The sequence below is a fragment of the Cucurbita moschata genome, unplaced genomic scaffold, assembly GCF_002738365.1.
Source record: "Cucurbita moschata cultivar Rifu unplaced genomic scaffold, Cmos_1.0 Cmo_Scf00027, whole genome shotgun sequence".
NCBI classification, from domain to species: Eukaryota; Viridiplantae; Streptophyta; class Magnoliopsida; order Cucurbitales; family Cucurbitaceae; genus Cucurbita; species Cucurbita moschata.
The window spans coordinates 3,219,839-3,239,714 of NW_019268543.1; the positions used below are offsets into that span (position 1 = coordinate 3,219,839).

The 19,876-nt window shown below is 33.5% G+C and overlaps 3 protein-coding genes, 1 long non-coding RNA gene and 2 other non-coding genes across 7 annotated transcripts; all 6 read right to left on the minus strand.

Annotated features, from left to right (window-relative positions):
* Positions 1–100: 100 nt before the first annotated feature.
* On the minus strand, positions 101–2,475 carry LOC111462941 (basic leucine zipper 9-like). Its single transcript, XM_023106776.1, has 6 exons — positions 2,112–2,475; positions 1,802–1,874; positions 961–1,111; positions 814–889; positions 575–700; positions 101–497 (listed from the first exon to the last, which is right to left on the minus strand). The coding sequence occupies exons 1-6, from the start codon at positions 2,322–2,324 to the stop codon at positions 213–215; spliced, it is 924 nt and encodes a 307-aa protein (XP_022962544.1). The 5' UTR covers positions 2,325–2,475; the 3' UTR covers positions 101–212.
* A 5,624-nt stretch (positions 2,476–8,099) lies between these two features.
* Positions 8,100–9,650, minus strand: LOC111462947. Its single transcript, XM_023106782.1, has 3 exons — positions 9,466–9,650; positions 9,237–9,368; positions 8,100–8,287 (listed from the first exon to the last, which is right to left on the minus strand). Exons 1-3 carry the CDS (start codon positions 9,583–9,585, stop codon positions 8,201–8,203), a joined length of 339 nt encoding a protein of 112 aa, XP_022962550.1. The 5' UTR covers positions 9,586–9,650; the 3' UTR covers positions 8,100–8,200.
* Positions 9,651–10,477: 827 nt separating this feature from the next.
* On the minus strand, positions 10,478–18,937 carry LOC111462948. Of its 2 annotated transcripts, XR_002713797.1 has the most exons (3): positions 18,346–18,937; positions 10,799–11,407; positions 10,478–10,670 (listed from the first exon to the last, which is right to left on the minus strand). It is a non-coding gene; the product is annotated as an uncharacterized LOC111462948 (long non-coding RNA). The 2 variants fall into 2 exon arrangements; XR_002713796.1 differs by having other exon boundaries at positions 10,478–11,407.
* LOC111463028 lies at positions 11,507–11,629 on the minus strand. Its single transcript, XR_002713815.1, has one exon. It is a non-coding gene; the product is annotated as a small nucleolar RNA snoR77 (small nucleolar RNA).
* Positions 12,424–15,821, minus strand: LOC111462946 (AIG2-like protein D). The gene is made up of 6 exons (XM_023106781.1): positions 15,565–15,821; positions 15,209–15,281; positions 14,539–14,631; positions 13,671–13,754; positions 12,671–12,887; positions 12,424–12,608 (listed from the first exon to the last, which is right to left on the minus strand). The coding sequence occupies exons 1-5, from the start codon at positions 15,717–15,719 to the stop codon at positions 12,738–12,740; spliced, it is 555 nt and encodes a 184-aa protein (XP_022962549.1). The 5' UTR covers positions 15,720–15,821; the 3' UTR covers positions 12,424–12,608; positions 12,671–12,737.
* On the minus strand, positions 18,444–18,566 carry LOC111463029. The gene has a single exon (XR_002713816.1). It is a non-coding gene; the product is annotated as a small nucleolar RNA snoR77 (small nucleolar RNA).
* Positions 18,938–19,876: the final 939 nt, after the last annotated feature.

Here is a 19,876-nt window from a genome sequence, read left to right on the forward strand (position 1 = left end):
AGAAGAGAACGAAACATTCTTTATAAGAGTGTGAAAATCTCTCCGTAACAAACGCGTTTAAAAGAAGCTAATTTTTGGGTCAGGTTTCAACAAGACATGGATAAACAAAAACAGAGTAAAATGGCAATTCAAACTAACCCAAAGCAATGAACAGAGGGGGGAGGGTAGTGGAGGAAGTTTAAGAGTCTATCATACAACCCAAACACAAAGGCTTAATTTCTAGGCCAAATCCCAGAAACACAGCTAACAGCCTCACTAGCCATTCCAGTTTTGATATGCATATCACAGTTCGGGATCCCAACGATCGGGTTCTGACCCGACATCATCACGCCGGAATACGAAACTTCATCTCCGGTTAGATCGAGCGGCGGCGATGCAACATTCGACATTCGATGGAGCGCCGTTAGAGGCTGCGGCGTGCTCAAATGACTCTGCAGCAGCTGATTCAAGCTGCTAGTCATTGATCCTCTAGCAAGTGTATCTTCAGCCAACTTCACCTAATCAAACATAAAACAAAATCATCTTAACGTTTAGAAAGTTACTAAACGAGTGTGACGAGAATTCTACGGTATACCTTAGCTCTCAACGCGTCTACGTCTGATTTAAGCACCCGGTTATTAGTATTGGCATCACGGTATTGCTGACTAGCATCTAAAAGCTGGTTGAACAACGTTTCATTTTCTCCTTTCAGCTGTTTCACCTAGAAAACAGCGACCATTTTCACGACATTGGTTCTAGGCACGAACCGATGCGGTCGAAGTATAGAGATATAATTGTCTTCATTTATAAGTCGAGACATTATAATCGATATACCTGGCTCTCGAGTTCACTCAAATGAGCTTGTTTCCTTCGTCTCGATCTTCTAGCGGATTCCCTGTTCGAGATCATTCTGCAAGCGCAAACCGACATCAGAGGAATGATAATGAAATGGAAGCATAAAAAGGAGAAAAAAAAAGTGACCTTCTGATTTTCTTGGAAGCAAGAGGGTCAGTGCTTTGTTCATAAGAGCCAGCTTCAATTTCATCGTCTGACTGATCTTCCGAGGACCCGCTATTGTTGCCTCTCCCGCGCTCTCTGCCCATCAAATTACTACCAGATGTCGGGCTGCTCACTGACCATCTCGAACATATTTCATTTTAGTCCTTATACTTTCAATATATGTTAAATTTGATCCGAATTGAGTTGGGTTGAGCTCAACTATTTTTTTGGACCAACCCAAAAGTTCGGGTTAGTTGAACTAATAACTCAATTTTCACACCCAATCCGACTCAATTTTTTGAGTCGGTTGTTAAAAAAATTTAGTTCGGGTTAGTTGAACTAATAACTCAATTTTCACACCCAACCCGACTCAATTTTTTGAGTCGGTTGTTAAAAAAATTTAATTTTTTTTAAAAGATTTATTTATCCACCATTTATAATAATTATTCGTTATAGATATAAGATATTATAATTCCACACAAACCCAAATCAATCTATAATCATTAAAAAAAATTTAATTACTCTAAAAATAAAAAAATAAAAAAATATCATAAAATTAAAATTAGGTTCTTAGTTCTAACTAATTTGATAATAATAATTGAAAAATAAATTATGATTTTTTTTTTCTTTTTCAGTTGAGACAAATTTATTTTTCTAATATATATAGATATTTAAATGTACATTTTCAATTTCAATATATTAAAATGCACGCTCTCCTTACAAATAATAAATAAATAAATAAATAAAATGTGTAATATTTAAATAAATATATGTAATTTAAAATAATAACAATAATAAAAAAAAAAGTAAATAATGGTCGTACCAATAGAAGACTGGGAATCTATGGCAGCCTCCGTCAGCCCAGCTCCACGGTTAACAATGGCGTCCATTATCTCCTGCAACTTTCAAATTTTTTTTTAATAATTACTAATTAAATATATATTAAAAAAAACTGCATGGACAGAAAAAAAAAAAAATATATTTTTAAATATTCGACTTTCATGCATTTAACAAAAGGCTTACGTGAATATTTAAAATCGAGAAATTAAATAAAATATTTGAATGCAGCGTACCAATTTCCATTAAAATAAATAAATAAATAATAAAATAAGAATAATTTTATTTGAACGGACCCGATTATTTTTGGCGAGGAAATAACTGAAATCAATATCGCCGAAGAAGCAGGCGGAATCGGCGGAGTCCACGAAGTTTTTGCCTCTTTTAGGGCTTCTGATGACTCCTTCCTCGCGTTCGAGATTGAAAACGTCGTCGTCGGCGTCGGGAGAGATGACGGCGGCCTTTTTGAGGAACTCTTCGAGGGCCAACTCGGAGGCGCTACGCTTCATGATTATTTCGTGGGAGGGTGATAGGAAATAGGCGGCGGTGGAGGGCGGAGGAGATGGTGGATTTCTGCTTCATTCGGCGGAGAGAGAGGAAGAGAGGGAAAAGGGAGAGAAAGAGAGGGAGTGGGGGAGTGATATATAGGGGTTTGTAGAGTGAATGGTTTGGGCGAGGAAATGGAAGGAAGGAAGGAAGGAAGCAAAGGTACGTTGTTTTCAGAGAGGTGGCGTGGGACTGCGAAGCGAAAGTGGACGGCACATGAGGTTAAAATGTCTGACGTGGCCTCTTGACCAAATTGCCCTTCCACAAAGTTTATAATTACGAATACCCCCAAACATAAAGTTTTGACTGTTCGACGCTCGAGAAAGATTTTTGAAGGAGTCATTCCTAGTCCATCCCCGGGTTGGTATGTAGCGACCCGCTCTCATCTCAGGAGCAGTGGTCCACCAACAGACGACGTGTTCGGGACTGGGACCCTCATGCCCATCCCTCAGAGCCAATTCTTTTCCCGAGGTTATGGATTCATTTTGTCCACTTCTCCTTGCCTACATTGTTCCATCAACTAAGCTCAGTATCATGAATTGCACTCTATTAGGACTCGTAATGCAATTCAACCGAAGCATGGTTACTACTGGCACGAGCAACCGAAGCATGGTTACTACTGGCACGAGCAACGTATACTCAAACCTCTAGTTCTATTTTGAAATGGGATTCGAAAATATTTTAGAAAACGTTTGGAAATCGATTTAAGAAAGCAGCAACGTTACAAGTAATATTAATTTTGTCGACGAACACTCATGCACTCATTGAATAGAATAAAATAATAATAATGGACATGACATGTTACAACTAATTAAAATATTATTATAATTAAAAAAAAAGTTAATTTGGGACATTAACTTTTAGATGACGTGGATGACAAAAGCCGGGAACTTAGAGGCGAAGCAATTGGGTTAGATAGGGTGGTGAGCCGGGAGCCGTTGGATTGGAATGGTTGGGGAATCTGGAGGAGAATCAAGAAGCTGACACGTGGCGGAATAATACGGTATTGTCCAGTGGGGGCCCACCGCATAATTGTGATTGACTTCAATGATCCCATAATCTACTCCAGTTGCCAATTTGCACAGAATGATTGTCCTTCCCCTCAAGGTAATTGCCCAACTTAACCCACCTGCCCGTGCTGACCATTCCGTACGGTCTGTTACTTCTTAACCACTTCGTTTTAATTATTCTAAATTAATAAAAACACACTGTAATTTTGTAATTAATTTCTTAAAAATAAATGTCAGAACTTTCCATAAAATATTTAAACTTTTAAAAAAATTTATTAACTTTTAAAGTCTTTTAATAAAAATACTTTTAAATTATTTTTTAAAAATAAAAAATACTTTCATTATTAATATCACGTCTCAAAAATACTCATCAACTTTCCAAAATAACATTATAATGTTTGTTGATAATGTACGAGTAAGAATTTTTTAAACTTTTTTATTTTCTAAGGTAAAGAGTATTAATGGTATCTTTAAATTTTTATGAGTATTTTTTAAATATATTACGGACCGTGAAAAATTCCAGGTTCAAAATAATTTTTTGAAACACGGTTAAAAGTTCATAAACAAATCCATAAGCGTATTTTTTTAGATTTTTTTTTTTGAAAGTTTAGAGTATTATTAAAAATTTTAAAAATTTATAGATAATATTATTAATTTAGTCTTCCATTTATTAATATATTATTTTGAATATTTTTACCTTTTAATAATTAAATTTAATCTATAGTCACCCGGGATCCTAGTGATCAATCACCCAAACATGCAGCGGGTAACTATTGCCACAAGAAAATCAACGCCACCTTCACTCTTTAAAATAAAATCAACGTCAGAAAATCAACGCCACATTTACTCCTTAAAATGATTATCTTTGACTAGTTACTCGAAACACACAACATGTAACTATTACCACGAAGAAATCAACATCCCTCCTTATTTTCTTGAAATGACTATCGATGGCTGGTTACCCAAAACACAGAACTTCTAAGTTATTTTCTACGATCATCACCGAAGGTTACAATTAGTGGCAAGTTACCCGAAACACACAACGTGTAATTATTACCACAAGCCCCTTAAACATCGCCACTAACAAACACAATATGCATGCAATAGGTCCGATGAAATACAACCATATTCAAGAAAAAGAACTATATAAATTTTCAAAGTTAGTATATTTAAAATATATGATTTTTTTTTATTTTTTATTTTTTATAGTATATAAGAATATTCTTCCATACTATAAGGAGATAAACTTTATTCACAAAATATATATTATATATCATTGAAATTAATTTGACAATATTCTCTTTATGCTTTAAAGTTGGTATATATATATATATTATATTATAGATACATTAGATAAAGCATGCGTTCCGGTAAAGAAAGAAAAGAAAGGTCTTCACATCTTTGCAAAAGAATAAAAGCAATAAGTTGTCTGGTGAAAAAGAATAAAGTTTTTTTCGAATTTATTTCGAAAGTTTGAGTAATTCTTATTTTGACGTGATTTGACACGTGGTAGGGTAGGTTTTTGACTGGTCAACTTGGTTATGAATCTTTAATACGTAGAATCGAGTCGATGTTAGATAAGATATCGATTCTGTTATCTTTAAAGTTGTAAAATTCGATGAAATGCATCTAATAAGTATAATACTTTTTTTTTTTCTTTTCATATAGGATGGATAATACGAGAAGGGTAGGGAAGGACCGGGAATTTTTATGTAGCCCTAGTTGATTTTGAGGATATAAGGCCAAAAAGTAAAGGCGTTCTCCACGAAATCTAACTCTAATTTTTTATTTTATATAGTTAATATTGTTTTAGTCTTGGTATTTCTATTTTTGGTTTATTTTGGTAATTTTACTCTCAATTTTGGGATAGATTGGATTGAGAAAATCTTTTGGACAACACAAAATAAGTTGTTTTGATTGGTGACCCCAACAACCAAAATGATTGTTTGAGTTGGGGCGTTTTTTTTAATAATTATTTAAAAAAATTCTACTCATCTATAATACATTTTATATTAACAACTAAAATTTTATAAAACTCAAATATCAAATATTCACATTTCAAAACAAATCACTAACATTAGGTACAAAGGTAATCATGTTTAATGTTCTTAATAATCTAAAAAGTAGGGTGGGTTGCCGTCCTAATTTTGGGTTGGACGGGTTGACCTGAGCAAAAAAATGTAAACCCGTGAACTAGCCCAAAATTTTGGTGTTCAAAAAACACTACCCAATTCAAACCGAAAAAAAAAAAAAAAAAAAAAAAACTAACCAAACCAACCATGGTGTAGTTGTTCAGGTTTGTCCGATTATCAGATCATATGAACACCCCTATTTTAGTATGTCGGGCCAACTAAAAATATGAACATTTATGCGCTATACCCAACTCCAAAATCAACACCTAAATTTCAATACAAGCATGAAAAAAATATAAAAAAAAATATGTTTCAACAAATTTTCACAAAAATAAACCCCTAAAAATGCAAAGAATTAGGGCAAAGTTCATCATAGGTTGCAAAAAAAAAAAGGGGACGTTTGAAAAGGACAGACACCGAGCGACCAGAAAGGAAATAAAAGAGGGAAGGCATTGGGTAAAAAAGAAATGCTCGAATCCCTTCTTCCCCCACTTTTATTTATTTATTTTATTTATTATTTTAATTTTCTCAAATAACCTTTAACCCTTTTTCTTTTTATTCATTTATTATTTTTCAAAATTAAAAAAAAAAATGCTTTATAGGTAGCTTTCTCTTTTGTTTCTTGCCAAACCTAACTTTACACTTGAAATTACCAAGTTACCCCTCCCTCCTTTGGCCTTAAAATCTTTTTTAGTATATTTAATAACTTTCGAGTGGCTTATATTTGTCCCTTTTCCTTCTTCATAAAGAAATTCTAATACTAATTTTTATAATTGGTTGCCTAATTGGTATCAAAATTTTATATATAATTTGAATTATTCTACAAGAATTTTTATAATTATTATTCTAATTTATTAATGATAAATTAATTAATTATCTATATGTTTTATTTAGTTTCATTACATAGTGATTTAATACGGTTTAATTCTTTATTATGAACCGGGTCAATTTATCTAAAATGGATTTAGTAGACTTATACTAGTAGATTTTTTTTAGATTAAACTAATTAAAAGGAATATTTTTTTAAATAAAATGCAAAGTTCACGAGTTTTTTTTTAATAACTTAAAATTTTTATAATTGTTAAAAATAATCATGGTAAGTTTCATAAAATATAATTTCTCCAAATTTAAATCTTTCCAATAATTCCATCTTTTAATTATTTGGAAAAGTATTATTAAAGAATTCCTATCCAAATTTCCTCAAACAGAGAATTTAAAAGGCCTATTTAGATAATGGCCCAATACTTCCTCAAATTTCCTATACGAGTGGCCCATTTAGATAATGGCCCAATATTCAGGCCCAGTAGTTAATCATTTTTAGAACTTACTATATTTAAGTATAAGATGGTAAAGGTATTTAATTAAGAAATAAACGTTAAATCATAAATCTCTCAATTAATTCATTAATTAATCAAACAACTCATACTCATAATTTCTAATTTTTAATAAATCATACTTCCAATATAGAAAAATAATATCCATTGCATGCATTCGTTGTTTCCTAACGATTATCATGAACCACAGTTTTTTTCTTTTTCATATAAAAGAATATATATATATATATTGAGGGTGAAAAGCAATATACAACTTAGTAGAAAAACTTACTTGATATCATTGCCCTTCACATCGATGAACTCCGAACAAATGTGAAGGAATGAAGAAGTTTGCAATCAAAGTGGATACTTGTTGTTGATGGTTAAGTTACCTGGTTGAGTGTCTAATAATCAATGCACAACAATATCATTTCTAGAATAAATCAAACAAAAAGGGGCTCCTCACCAAAGATGTTATTGATGTTACCATATTTGCCCTTTTATTAAAGGCAAATATATTGTATTCATTTATTATTCTTTCCTTTTATTGCTATTTTTATATCATTTGTAATTTAACATATTTCTGTATTTTGTTTTTGTAATTTAACATAAGAGAACTCTCATAGGTGTGGTGGATTCAACAAACATTCACAACCACAAATATGTAAATGATGATAGCATTAGTCACAAAAAATCACTTTCTTTTTTAGTTATTCTAGCTTTTTTTTTTGTTGTATTTATCATGCATTTTGAGACTGAGACCCTTCAAGAATCTTTCCAGTTCTTCGGTTATACATGGAAAAATAAATGTTGAAGAGGTGAGTAAGAGGCTAAAGCTTTCTTGACACTATCTATGAGATTCCACCTCGATTAGAGAATGGAATGAGTGCCAGCGAGGACGCTGGCCCCCGAAAGGGGTAAATTCTGATCTCCCACATCCATGGGCGAACGAAGAGGGTCAGCAATGACGCTGGGCCTCAAAGAGGGGTGAATCGTAAGATCCCACATGGAGAGGGAAACAAAACATTCTTTTAAGGTGTGAAAACCTCTCCCTAGCAGACACAGTTTAAAAACCTTGAGGGGAAACCCGAAAGGGAAAGCCGAAAGAGAACAAAATCATGGACTTGGGCCATTACATTATTAACCTAAAATCCACTCACTTGCTTTTTAAAATTTGGTATTACCTCAACTATTTTTGTTTCACCACCTCTTCCTAAATTATACTCAAATTGACCCTATATGCTAATTAAGATAGACAAAAATGCACCTAGGGAAGAAGAGAGTAGCTAAAAAATGTATTCTTCATATCAACAGATGTTTCCAATAGAATGTGTATTCAACAAAGATCTCTATACTTTCATATAATTCAAGAGATACCTGACGTTCAAAAAGATAAATCTACACCGTCGCTGTAGTTTGGGAAAGTAACACACTTGAAAACCTTGCACTTCGAACATAGAACATATCCAACCTGCATAATTGAAGTGCCTTATTAAGCTTTTAAGCCAGTTGTTGAGTATATATGCAAACAAAAGTTAGACATAGACATATATATATATATATATATATATATAGCTATATGCTTCCCAGGCATGTTGGGCATCTTCGCAATCAATGTTATTGAGCCCGAACACTGGTTCCCGGGGAATAGATGAACAAAATGCTAAAATATCACAGCACTACATGTTTGTTAGTTGAACAGAACCAATGAATAGTGGGCTTCCGTTAGTTGTTTACCACTTCTTATCTGGTGAATAATGGTTTCATAAGGTGAACTAACTCAATGCCTAGATTGACCATTAAGTCCACTTTGTGTGGTCATAACCCAACTCGATTACTCTAGCAGATCAGTGGTAGACTTTCAAGGCCAAGCTCACCACACTTCTTCTGATCTTAACATTTGGTAAATTTCATTCCTATAGACATTTTAAGAAACTGCGTATCAGCAAAATCTACTAGAATGTGTCTATTAACAGTAATCTTAACTAGTTATCAGTACAATTGGTTGATTCCTAAAGGGACTGACTAGAATACTAGAGTGTCAAATATCAGGAATAACACCAAGCTTGAAAGCTGAAAAAGCAGGAGCCAGGAGGAGAGCACAATAGAACATGAGAAACAAAGGCTGAATCCGAAAGGAAAAGGAAATATTGGCAAGAAAACAAAATCGATTCAAGAACTTCAGTGATTATATTATAATCATGCTTCACTTGTAAGTCTACCAGGTTTTTCATTCAATTGTGAAATTAAAGGCAATTCAAGACCAAAAGCCTCAGATGTCCGCGTTTAAATCAGAGTTTCAGAAAAGCTAATATACATCCATTCAATCCAGCACAAATTCCTCGCGTTACTGCATCGGCATAGCGTTAAGCATCCATATTCAACATACGTATAGAGATATAAACTAGACGTTCACTTACAGCGCGGCAAGACGGACAGCGTCGGTAGACACGATTGTTCTCGGCCTTCACATTTGTCTTCTGCCCTTCACAGAAATCACACACTATCCATCCTTTGCCATTACAAGGTTCGCAAGCGATTGTTGAATCAACCTTCAAGGAAATCGAAAAAAAAGTAAGAAATAGAAGCAAATACGTAGTTTCGCTACGGGAGATTCTTCGAGAGCATAGAAGTTGTATGCATTTGTACCTGGACCTGCTGGATTGACGAACAACGCGTAGGATTGAAGGAAGAGCGGGAGGAAGTGGATCGAGAAGGAGAAATTCGAACGAGGTTGATCTTCGTAAGAGTCATAGCGATGGTCGCCATTGGAGCGAGGACAGAGCTAAACTGGCAACAGAATAGAATGCTTCGCCTTCATCGTCACGGTCATTCTGTGGATATAACGAAAGCACGTCATCTACGCGCCAATGGAAGACACAAATTAATTTTAGTTTACTGGAATAATGTATTTTTCAAAAATAAGTAAAAATTAAAGTAATTTTAAAAATAAAAATTTCAAATTACTTCAGAGATATTAGATCTACTCTTCCTATTAAAAAATTTATTTTTAGTGCAGTAAGTCACTGGACTATAATTACCTGCTACTTTGACTATAATTATCTATAAAAAAAATTAAAAATTAAAAATCCAAACATTTATTTATCCTTCTAGATGACTATAATGAGTAGAAATCCAAACATTTATCTATGGAGTAGATCGAAACCAAAATAATTATGTATCATTATCATACTGGGTTTCGAATAGATCATATACTATGCATCATTCTCATACCGGTAGCGACTTCGAATAGATCATATACTAATTCGCTTTCTCTGAAAATATAGAAAGGAGTCCGTACACCAATATCCGCCATAAAAAGGTCCTATACGACTCGATTCCAACATAAAAAATATAGCTGGCTCTTTTAGGCACTTGAATATTTCCATATTTCCCAACGGTTCCGATCATTGAACTTTTCTTGATTAAAACAAAAACAAGGTTTAGGTTTTGGAATCTTGATGGTGTCATAAATCCGAATGTAGTTGATAAGCTATACGCCCCTACTTTTTATAATACTATAAAAACTTAATTCATTCCATTTTTATAGACAGGTGATATTTAAATAAATTAGATCTTTATAATAAACAAAAAAATAAATTAAATTAGAACCTTATAATTAACAAAAAAATAAATTACAAGGGAATCAAAAGGAACGCAATTTTGTTGATCTTAGTTCATTCATTGAAATATTCAACCCTCAGAATTTTCTTCTCCCACAGAGTAAATCATAGGCCTTCAAAGCACAAGCGACCATGTCGAAATTCTAGGTCTCCCCACAGAGTAAATTAAAGGCCTTAGAAGGGCGAGCTCATACCAGTCTCGTCAGGTTCTTGTTTTCGAAATTGAAAAGCCTTCACAAACAAGACACACCATTGGTAGTTGTTAACATCATCGCAACTATGCAAAGGCTACAAAAATTAGAAAGGTAGAGCAAACGGAAGAAATGACCTTAAAATCTTAATCTCATAACTACAATAACCTGTTTCTGGAAAGAAAAGCCCCAAAAAAAACCACCACACAAAGGCTGAGATATGGTCGTTCTCCATCTTCAGCTTCAAATTATTTTCCATGCTGGCATCATCACTATGTGTACTTGCATAAACAAAAAATGTGATTTACAAAAATTTGGCTCACATACCAATTCAGTTTTTGTTCATAACCATCCAATTCAACAATTTGATTACCCAAATTTAGATCAACCAGTTGATTCAACTTTACAAAGTATGAATCTATTTGAAATATTATGAGATCATTTGTGGCAATGTGCACATGAATTACATGTACTGACATGGTTCATTTTGAATTCAACCACCGTTATTGGTCTATAATCTAAAGAAGTTTTAGAATAATTTTGAGAACCAAAATCCAGGTCGGTCTAGGTCTAGAAAGTCCTACAATCAAACTTTCATGAAGACTAATGCACCAAATCAATTTTTTAGAAGTGTTTTTGAATGTAACTCGACTACCTCTGTCGCTCCTCTAACAAAATTCCGGATTAATCCACCATCCACTGGTTCCTCCAACACTAGAAGGTCATTGAATAATCTGCGTCTGCAAGATATATTCTAATTTAACAACCAGTACTCAGCTAAATGATCATAGGATCTTTAAAAAAAAAAAAAAAACATAAAGTGAAATCAAGCAAGAACAGCGACTCGAAATCCGTAAAACGTATGTCCAGAAAACAAATGTACTTAGGCTTACTAGACGAGCTTCAGAGGAAACCTCAGCAAGTCTGAAGAGCATAAGCGATTCGATCTACGAGCAGTTTAACGCCTCCTTTGCCATGAAAATTGCATAGGGGCTGCCTGAATTACTACTCGGAACCAAAACTCCAATCATTTAGAACAAAATCGTCTTTATAACATCGATTCAAAACTTAGAATAACAGAGACAATACAGGAAGAGATGTTAATTAAAGAACGATAAATAATGTATCAGCCTCAACAAAGATTTCGACAAGGAGAAAAAACCTTGGCGAAAATGGGTGAAGAGGTTGAAGAGATGATTTAGGGAACTGCATTCATCTCTATGGCATACGAAATTGACCAAAGAGCCAAACTTCAGTCCCATGAAATTGAAAATCTCTACGATCAAGAGACCGGAAGAAAGACGATAAATTAACCCTAAATCTTTCAAACATCGTTGCAGCTGTAAAATGCTGGGATTGAACCCTAATTTTCGTTGCTTCTAAGACCATACATGATTGCCTTAAATAGGGTATCGATATTAACTGAAATTACGACTTTAGCCCTCTATCTTCCCGATCTTATCTCGTTTAAATTGAAAAAGGAAAAAGAAAGTTTTTTTTAGTTCAAAAAAATTATAATAAAATAATTGTATCAAGTTATTTGGATTATGTTAGATTTAAATAAATAAATTTTATGAGTTGTTTCAATGAATTTTTTCCTCACATTTAAACTACACGAATTTATTATTAATTTTTTTAAAAAAAATTTACGTAAGATATAAATATATTTATTTAATTTCATATTTAAATGTAATTTTTTAAAATATGTATTGAAATTAAATTGTAAAACTTAATTAAATGTTTAAAAATTAACAAATGACTCCTGAAATCTCATATTCATTAGAGAGGGGGTGGAAATTTCTCCCGAAAGGAAATCGAGTAGGGAGCACACCCAAAAAGGATAACTATTAGCAGTGGGCTCGAGTTGTTACACGGTACAAAGAACTAAAACAAAATATGAAATCAGTTTTTGCCAAGGTTGTGTGAACTACCTCTCTTGATCACGAGATAATAAATTACCTCTCTTGATCACGAGATAATAAATTACCTCTTGATCACGAGATAATAAATTACCTCTCTTGATCACGAGATAACGAGATAGTAAGATGAGCAGTACTAATCTAAAAAGTATTCATCCTTCATAATCCATAAATATTAACAACTGATATCAAGGCAGCATGAGAGGTGTATCACCTCCCTCTCTCGTGTAGAATGATTCATAAGTTGCCACTCTTGACTTTGGATCAGGCAATTGCAACTCCTTCACAAATCTAGTTGTCATCCCTACAAAGTCGTCCAAACGCGACTGTTTCCATTCCTTGTTTCATGTCGTAGAAGGTAATGAAAAGTTAGAAGGGCGAATCAGAGTTTCAAACTGAAAGCATCGATATTATATATAACAATAGTATTTGTAATTGATCCAAACGAAAGCACGTCTGCCACAAAAGAAATTCATAACAAAAAACGCGTCCAACTGGGGGAAAGATGTTCTTCAGCTTAAAATACTGAGAACTCATGTCCAAGCACAAGTACAATGAAGAGGAGAGAAAGGGGGAGGAACACAAAAGGCAGATGGCCCTGTTCCATAACCTAGCACACTTTTTCAAACAGGTGTTCCATAACTCAAAGGCTATTTGATATAGAATCCAACTAATTTATCCTCCAAATTTGACCCAACTATCCATAAAAGTCACCTTTTCAAACAGGTATATCCAACTAGAACTCAAATGTCTACGCCTATTAGAACTCGAATGTCTACACCTACTAGAACTCGAATGTCTACGTGTCCAAATAAGTTATCAAATATTATGAGAGATCCCACGCTGGATGGAGAGGAGAACGAAACATTATTTATAAGGGTTGTAGAAACCTCTCTCTAGCAGAGGCGTTTTAAAAACAGGGAAAACTCAAAATAGACAATATCTACTTACAGTAGGCTTAGACCGTTACGTATTAATTCAATGAGAAGCTCTTTGCTAACAAACATTTAGGGGAGCAAATTATCAATGCACCAAGGGTAAAATTGAGGATTTTAAAATATTAGAACCAAAATTTATAACCCAACTTGATGAGGACCAAATGACCAAAGAAGATGCATTACCTCAAAATTCCACTCTCCATAGAGATTTGGATCCCTTCCGTTGCTCCAAACATAAGTAAGAGCTGTTAACTTCTCGGAACCATCCTGAGAAGAACAAGAAGCAGGCGTTGTCCACACCAATATGTGCCAAAGATTAGTAGGCTTACTGAAAAACGTTTACAAAACATTAAACAAAAACTCATCCACAAACAACCCTCAGATAAATTTCAAAAGTGAAAAACTTTATTATCAGATCACAAGAAAGGAGTTCAAAGCACCAGGCAATGCATATCCTATCATCCTTACATTCTAAATCACTATATGTAGTTGAAGTAAAGTGTGAGATCTCACATTAGTTGGAGAGAAGAACGAAACATTTTTTATAAGAGTGTGAAAACATCTCTCTAGTAGATACGTTTTAAAAACCTTGAGAGGAAGTCCGAAAGTGAAAGCCCAAAAAGGACAATATCTACTAACAGCGGACTTGGCTGTTACACGAAGTTTCTTTTGTTCTTTGTACAACATAAAATGGATAAGACAAGCCGTCGAGGTCCCATTTGATCATCATTTTCTTTTTTCTTTTTGATTTTTGAAATTTAAGCTCATAAACACTGCTTCCACCTAAAAGCTTCTTTGTTTTGTTATCCACTTCCTACCCACGTTTTCAAAAACCATACAAAATTTTGTAAACATATATATAGTTATTGAAACCTTGTTTTTGTATTATAATTTGGCTAAGAATTCAAATGTGCTTATAAGAAATGTGAAAGCCATTGAAAGAAAATTGGGAGTAAACAAGCATAAATTTCAAAAACCGAAAACTAAACACGAAATTGTTATCAAACGAGGTTTAAGAGTTAAAAGGAACTAGATGGTTTTCAGTACTTACCACCAAGGAAACCTCAACAGCCCTTCTTTCATATTCAACATCTTCAAATATATCCAAAATATCCAGTTCTGGACTCGTGACGCCCAAGAGAACCTGCCAGTGAGAAGAGCCATTGCTTGTGAATGAGGTTAAAAGTTCATCATATGCCATGTCTATGGTTACCATCATACAAAGGCCAGGTTAAAAGTTCATCATATGCCATGTCTATGATTACACAGGAAAGCAAAAATGTCTTTGACATCCTACAAGCATAAGAATGCTTACTCATAATGGAAAATGAGATCGTTTGCAACATGATTTGTTCAATAAACTCTACCAATGACCTCAAATCTAGAGCATTTTAATGGAAGAGTTGCAGTTGGAACTATTGATGATGATCTACATATAGAAACTGCGGCACTCGCCAATTTAAATTGTTACGCCAAAACAGGAGAGGGAGATAATCGACAGAGAATTCAATAAGAAGATATCAGGTATCTCTCCAAGAGTGTGAAGAATCCAACAAATGAGAAGAAAACAACAAACAAAATCAAATCCAGAGCCTCAAAAAGAATCCAACAAATGATATCAGGTATCTCTCCAAAAGTGAGAAGAATCCAACAAGTGAGAAGAAAACAACAAACAAAATCAAATCCAGAGCTTAAAAAAGAAGAATGTAGGTTTTTCTTACCCTTCCGGTAACTTTCTTCTTCTCTACGGGCAAAATAGCTGGATAAACTCGTTCTCTAATGCTAAATCTGTGACTACAAATTCAGAACAACCAAATTTTCACAACAAAATCGCACATATGAATCCGTAAATGATCAGTAGATGAATAATCAAAAGTAAAAGATCAGACTCATTCCCCACACATGTTTAGATATCGATTGCGCAATAAACATCTCGGTTCATTGTCCTACGAAGTTACGAAACCAAAAAGGTACACAAATTCGTTCAGTTCGTTTTCAATACCACTTTAGACGGAGAAAATACGCGAATATAGATTTAAAAAAAAAGGAAAACGAGAGTTCGTAAGAACAGACTGACAAGCCATCGAGAACAGCAGGGAACGATTGAGGAACGCGGCCGAAAAGAACACGGACGATGTCATCGGCTAAGAGGCTTCCATAGACGAAAACGCGAGATGATTGATCGGAAGGAGAAGTGGTAACCACGACCGGCGACGGGGCTGTGGAACTCATCTTTCCCAGCGACAATGAGATTACACCAAGATTCTTGAATCTGGGCGGAGCTTTTGAAGTACCCCAGAATCTTGTCCACGAGTTTAACTTGAATTAAATTATTTTAGTGAAATATTTTTGAAGATTTCCATTATTTGTTTATTGCATTGCAAAATCTCTTAAATTTGATAGGATTGCTTTATTTATTTATTTATTTATTTTTAACAAAATCCGTCCATGCGATTGGGTTATCCGTTACCCATGCGCGCCTGATATAGCGTGCGATTCTTTGTTAGTTATATATCCTCCCTAGTACTTTTGTGCATTATTATTATTTTTTTATTATTATTATTCTTTATTTATTGTTTTTTTTTTTCTTTTCTCGAGTCTAAACCATCTAACTTTAAGCTTTTAAAAAATGATAATTTTAAGCCTATTGAATGTTTTTTCTTATTTTGTGTAACTTCATAGTATTTCTTTATTGATTTCTTTATTGATTGTAGATGAGTGCCAACGAAAGTGATATGAATTTATTCACTAATCTATTGCATGTACTAGAAAGTGATATGAATTCATTCACTAATCTATTGCATGTACTAGAAAGTGATATGAATTCATTCACTAATCTATTGCATGTACTAGAAGGAACGATGACAGGGAGTAAGACAATGAAAATTCAAGAGGTCCTATAAATAACAGAGGAGTAAGACAGATGTCTTGTAAATGACAGAGGAGTAAGACAAAAAAAAATCAGGAGTAAGATAGATGTCCTATAAATGAGTAAGACAAAAAAAATTCAAGAGGTCCTATAAATGACAGATGTCCTATAAATGATTGAGGAGTAAGACAGTCCTATAAATGAAATGACAGAGGAACAAAAAAAAATTCAAGAGGTCCTATAAATGACTGAGGAGTAAGACAATCCTATAAATGAAATGACAGAGGAGTAAGACAAAAAAAAATTCAAGAGGTCCTATAAATGACAGATGTCCTATAAATGACTGAGGAGTAAGACAGTCCTATAAATGAAATGACAGAGGAGTAAGACAAAAAAAATTCAAAAAAAATTCAAGAGATCCTATAAATAACGGTGGGAGTAGAAAATTCAAGAGGTTCTACAAATAACATATTGTTTTAGCCAAATTCAAGTTCTATGAAGACAGATCTTTATCTTTAAGCAAATTCAAGAAGTTCTATAAATAACAGATTTTTTAGCCAAATTCAGGTTCTATAGATGATAGATCTTTTAGCCAAATTCAAGAGGTCTTTAGCTCAAATCATTGGTCTGGTACTAGATGTAGCTTTTCCCCGGGGCAAAATGTCTAATATTTACAACGCAAAATGTCTAATATTTACAACGCTTTGATAGTTAAAGGTCAGATTCAAGAAATTAATGTGACTTGCGAAGTACACAACAATTATTAGGAAATAATCAAGTTAGGACCGTAGCTATGAGTGCTTCAGATGGTCTAATGAGAGGAATGTGAGTGGTTAACATGAGAGATCCTCTAAATATTCCGGTGGGTGCGTCTCAAAATTTTCATTTTTTTTTCGATTAAATCATTTTTAGTCAAATTCAAGAGGTCTTTTTTTAGATTAAATTATTTTCAGTCATTCAAGATGTTTTTACATTACATATTCACGACTAAAATCTAAATAATACATTATCTTCAAAGACTAATCAATGCACAATAATGCACAATAAATGACAAATTTTTTAGTCAAATTCAAGAGATGTTGACATTACATCTTCAAAATGACAGATGTTTTAGCCAAATCTCTTTATAGAGTTAGTATAATAGGCTTTTGTTTGTGTGCTTAAATTAAACATATCATTTGTTTTATAATTTTTCATTATTCATATTTTCATCAAGACACATAAATTAAGATTTCAAGTTCTAGATAACCTCTTTTTATACAGAATCCTCATTAACGAGGTATAGAATCCAAAGAGCATAATAAAAAAAACCAAAACCTTCAATTCTTTTGAAAGTTGTCACGATCAAAGGCCTATTAAAATCTCACGAACAACCAATTTCATGCCATATTTGAAGAACAACCCCTAGGCCATCAATCATACAAATCAAGCGACTCAACTCCTCCATCAAAAATCATCACATAGGCTGAGATATGGTCGTTCTTCATCTTCGGCTTCAAATTATTTTCCATGCTGGCATCATCAGTATATGTATGCTTGCATCAACAAAAAAATGTGATTTCACACAAATTTGGCTCACATTCCAATTCAGTTTTTGTTCGAAACAATCCAAGTCAACAATTTGATTACCTGATATAACTTTACAAAGTATGCATCTATTGTTTGAAATACACGGATGAATTGTGGCAATATGCGTAGGAATTACATGTACCGCTATGGATCATTTTGAATTCAACCGAAGTTATTGGTCTATAATCTGAAGAAGCTTAAGAATAATCTGAGAATCAAAATCCAAGCCAGTCTAGGTCTAGAAAGTCCTACAATCAAGAGTAATCCACCTATGAATAAGTGTTTTTAAATGTAAATCGACTAACTCTCTATTTCCTCCAACAAAATTCCGGATTAATCCACCAACCACTAGTTGCGGAAACTCTAAAAAGTCATTGAATAATCTGCCGTCAAGTAGATATAGTCTAATTTACCAACCACTACTCAGCTAAATGATCATAGGTTATGAAGAAAAAGCATAATGTGAAATCAAGCAAGAACAGCGACTCAGAATCCGTTAAACGTATGTCCAGAAAACAAATGTACTTAAACTTACTAGACGAGCTTCAGAGGAAACCTCAGCAAGTCTGAAGAGCATAAGCGATTCGATTTACGAGCAGTTTAACGCCTCCTTTGCCATGGAAATTGCAGAGAGGCTGCCTGAATTACTACTCGGAACCAAAACTCCAATCATTTAGAACAAAATCGTACTTCTAACATCGATTCAAAATTTAGAATTACAGAGACAAATCAGATAGAGATGTGAATTGAAGAATGATAAATAATGTATCAGCCTCAACAAAGATATTCACAAGGAGAAAAAACCTTAGCGAAAATGGGTGAAGAGGTTAAAGAGATGATTTAGGGAACTGCATTCATCTCTACGGCATACGAAATTGACCAAAGAGCCAAACTTCAGTCCCATGAAATTCACAATCTCTACGATCAAGAGACCGGGGAGAAAGACGATAAATTAACCCTAAATCTATCAAACATCGCTGCCGCTGTAAAATGCTGGGATGGAACCCTAACTTTCGTTGCTTCTAAGAACATACATGATTGCCTTAAATAGAGTATCGATTTTACCTGAAATTACGACTTTAGCCCTCTCTATCTTCCCTGTTTTATCTCGTTTAAATTGAAAAAGGAAAAAGGAAAAAAGAAAAATCATTTTTTTTACTTCAAAAAAATAATAATAAATAAATAAATAATCGGAAATCTTTGCAATGAAGTAACACACTTTTTATTCTCAATTTTTTTTACCTTTTTTAATCGTTTTCCTTTTTACCAATCTACCCTTCATTTAAACATTTTTTTTTTCAATTTATAGAGTTTTATGTATGGTGTTCAAAAAAAAATTCAATAACTCAAAGACTCCCATTTTGATCTGATGAATTTTTCTCAATGTTTAAATTACTTGAATTTATTATTAATTTTAGAAAATATATTTTTTTTTTACTTAAAATACATTGAAATCGAATTATAAATTTTAATTAAATATTTAAAAATAAATAAATATACATTTAATATTTTAACCTCTTACTTTTACTAAACAAAAGTATTATTAAATGACTCGTGAAAAACTCTTCCTAGTAAACACACTTAAACTCAACCTCCAATATTTTATAGTTTTTATAATCAAATATTTGTTTAAGATCTAAATTGTTAAAGCTATGTCAGATCGCGAGATAGTAAGATGATCGGTAATTATGTGAGAAGTATTCATCCTTCATAATCCAAAAATACTACGAATTGATATTAAGGCAGCATGAGAGAGGTATCACAGTTCATAAGTTGCCACTCCTGACTTTGGTTCTGGCAATTGCAACTCTTTCACAAATTTAGTCGTCATCCCTACAAAGTCGTCCAAACGTGACTGTTTCCATTCCTTGGTCCATGTCATAGAAGGCCATGAGAAATTAGAAGGATGAACCAGATTTTCGAATCGAAAGCGTCGATATTATATATGAGA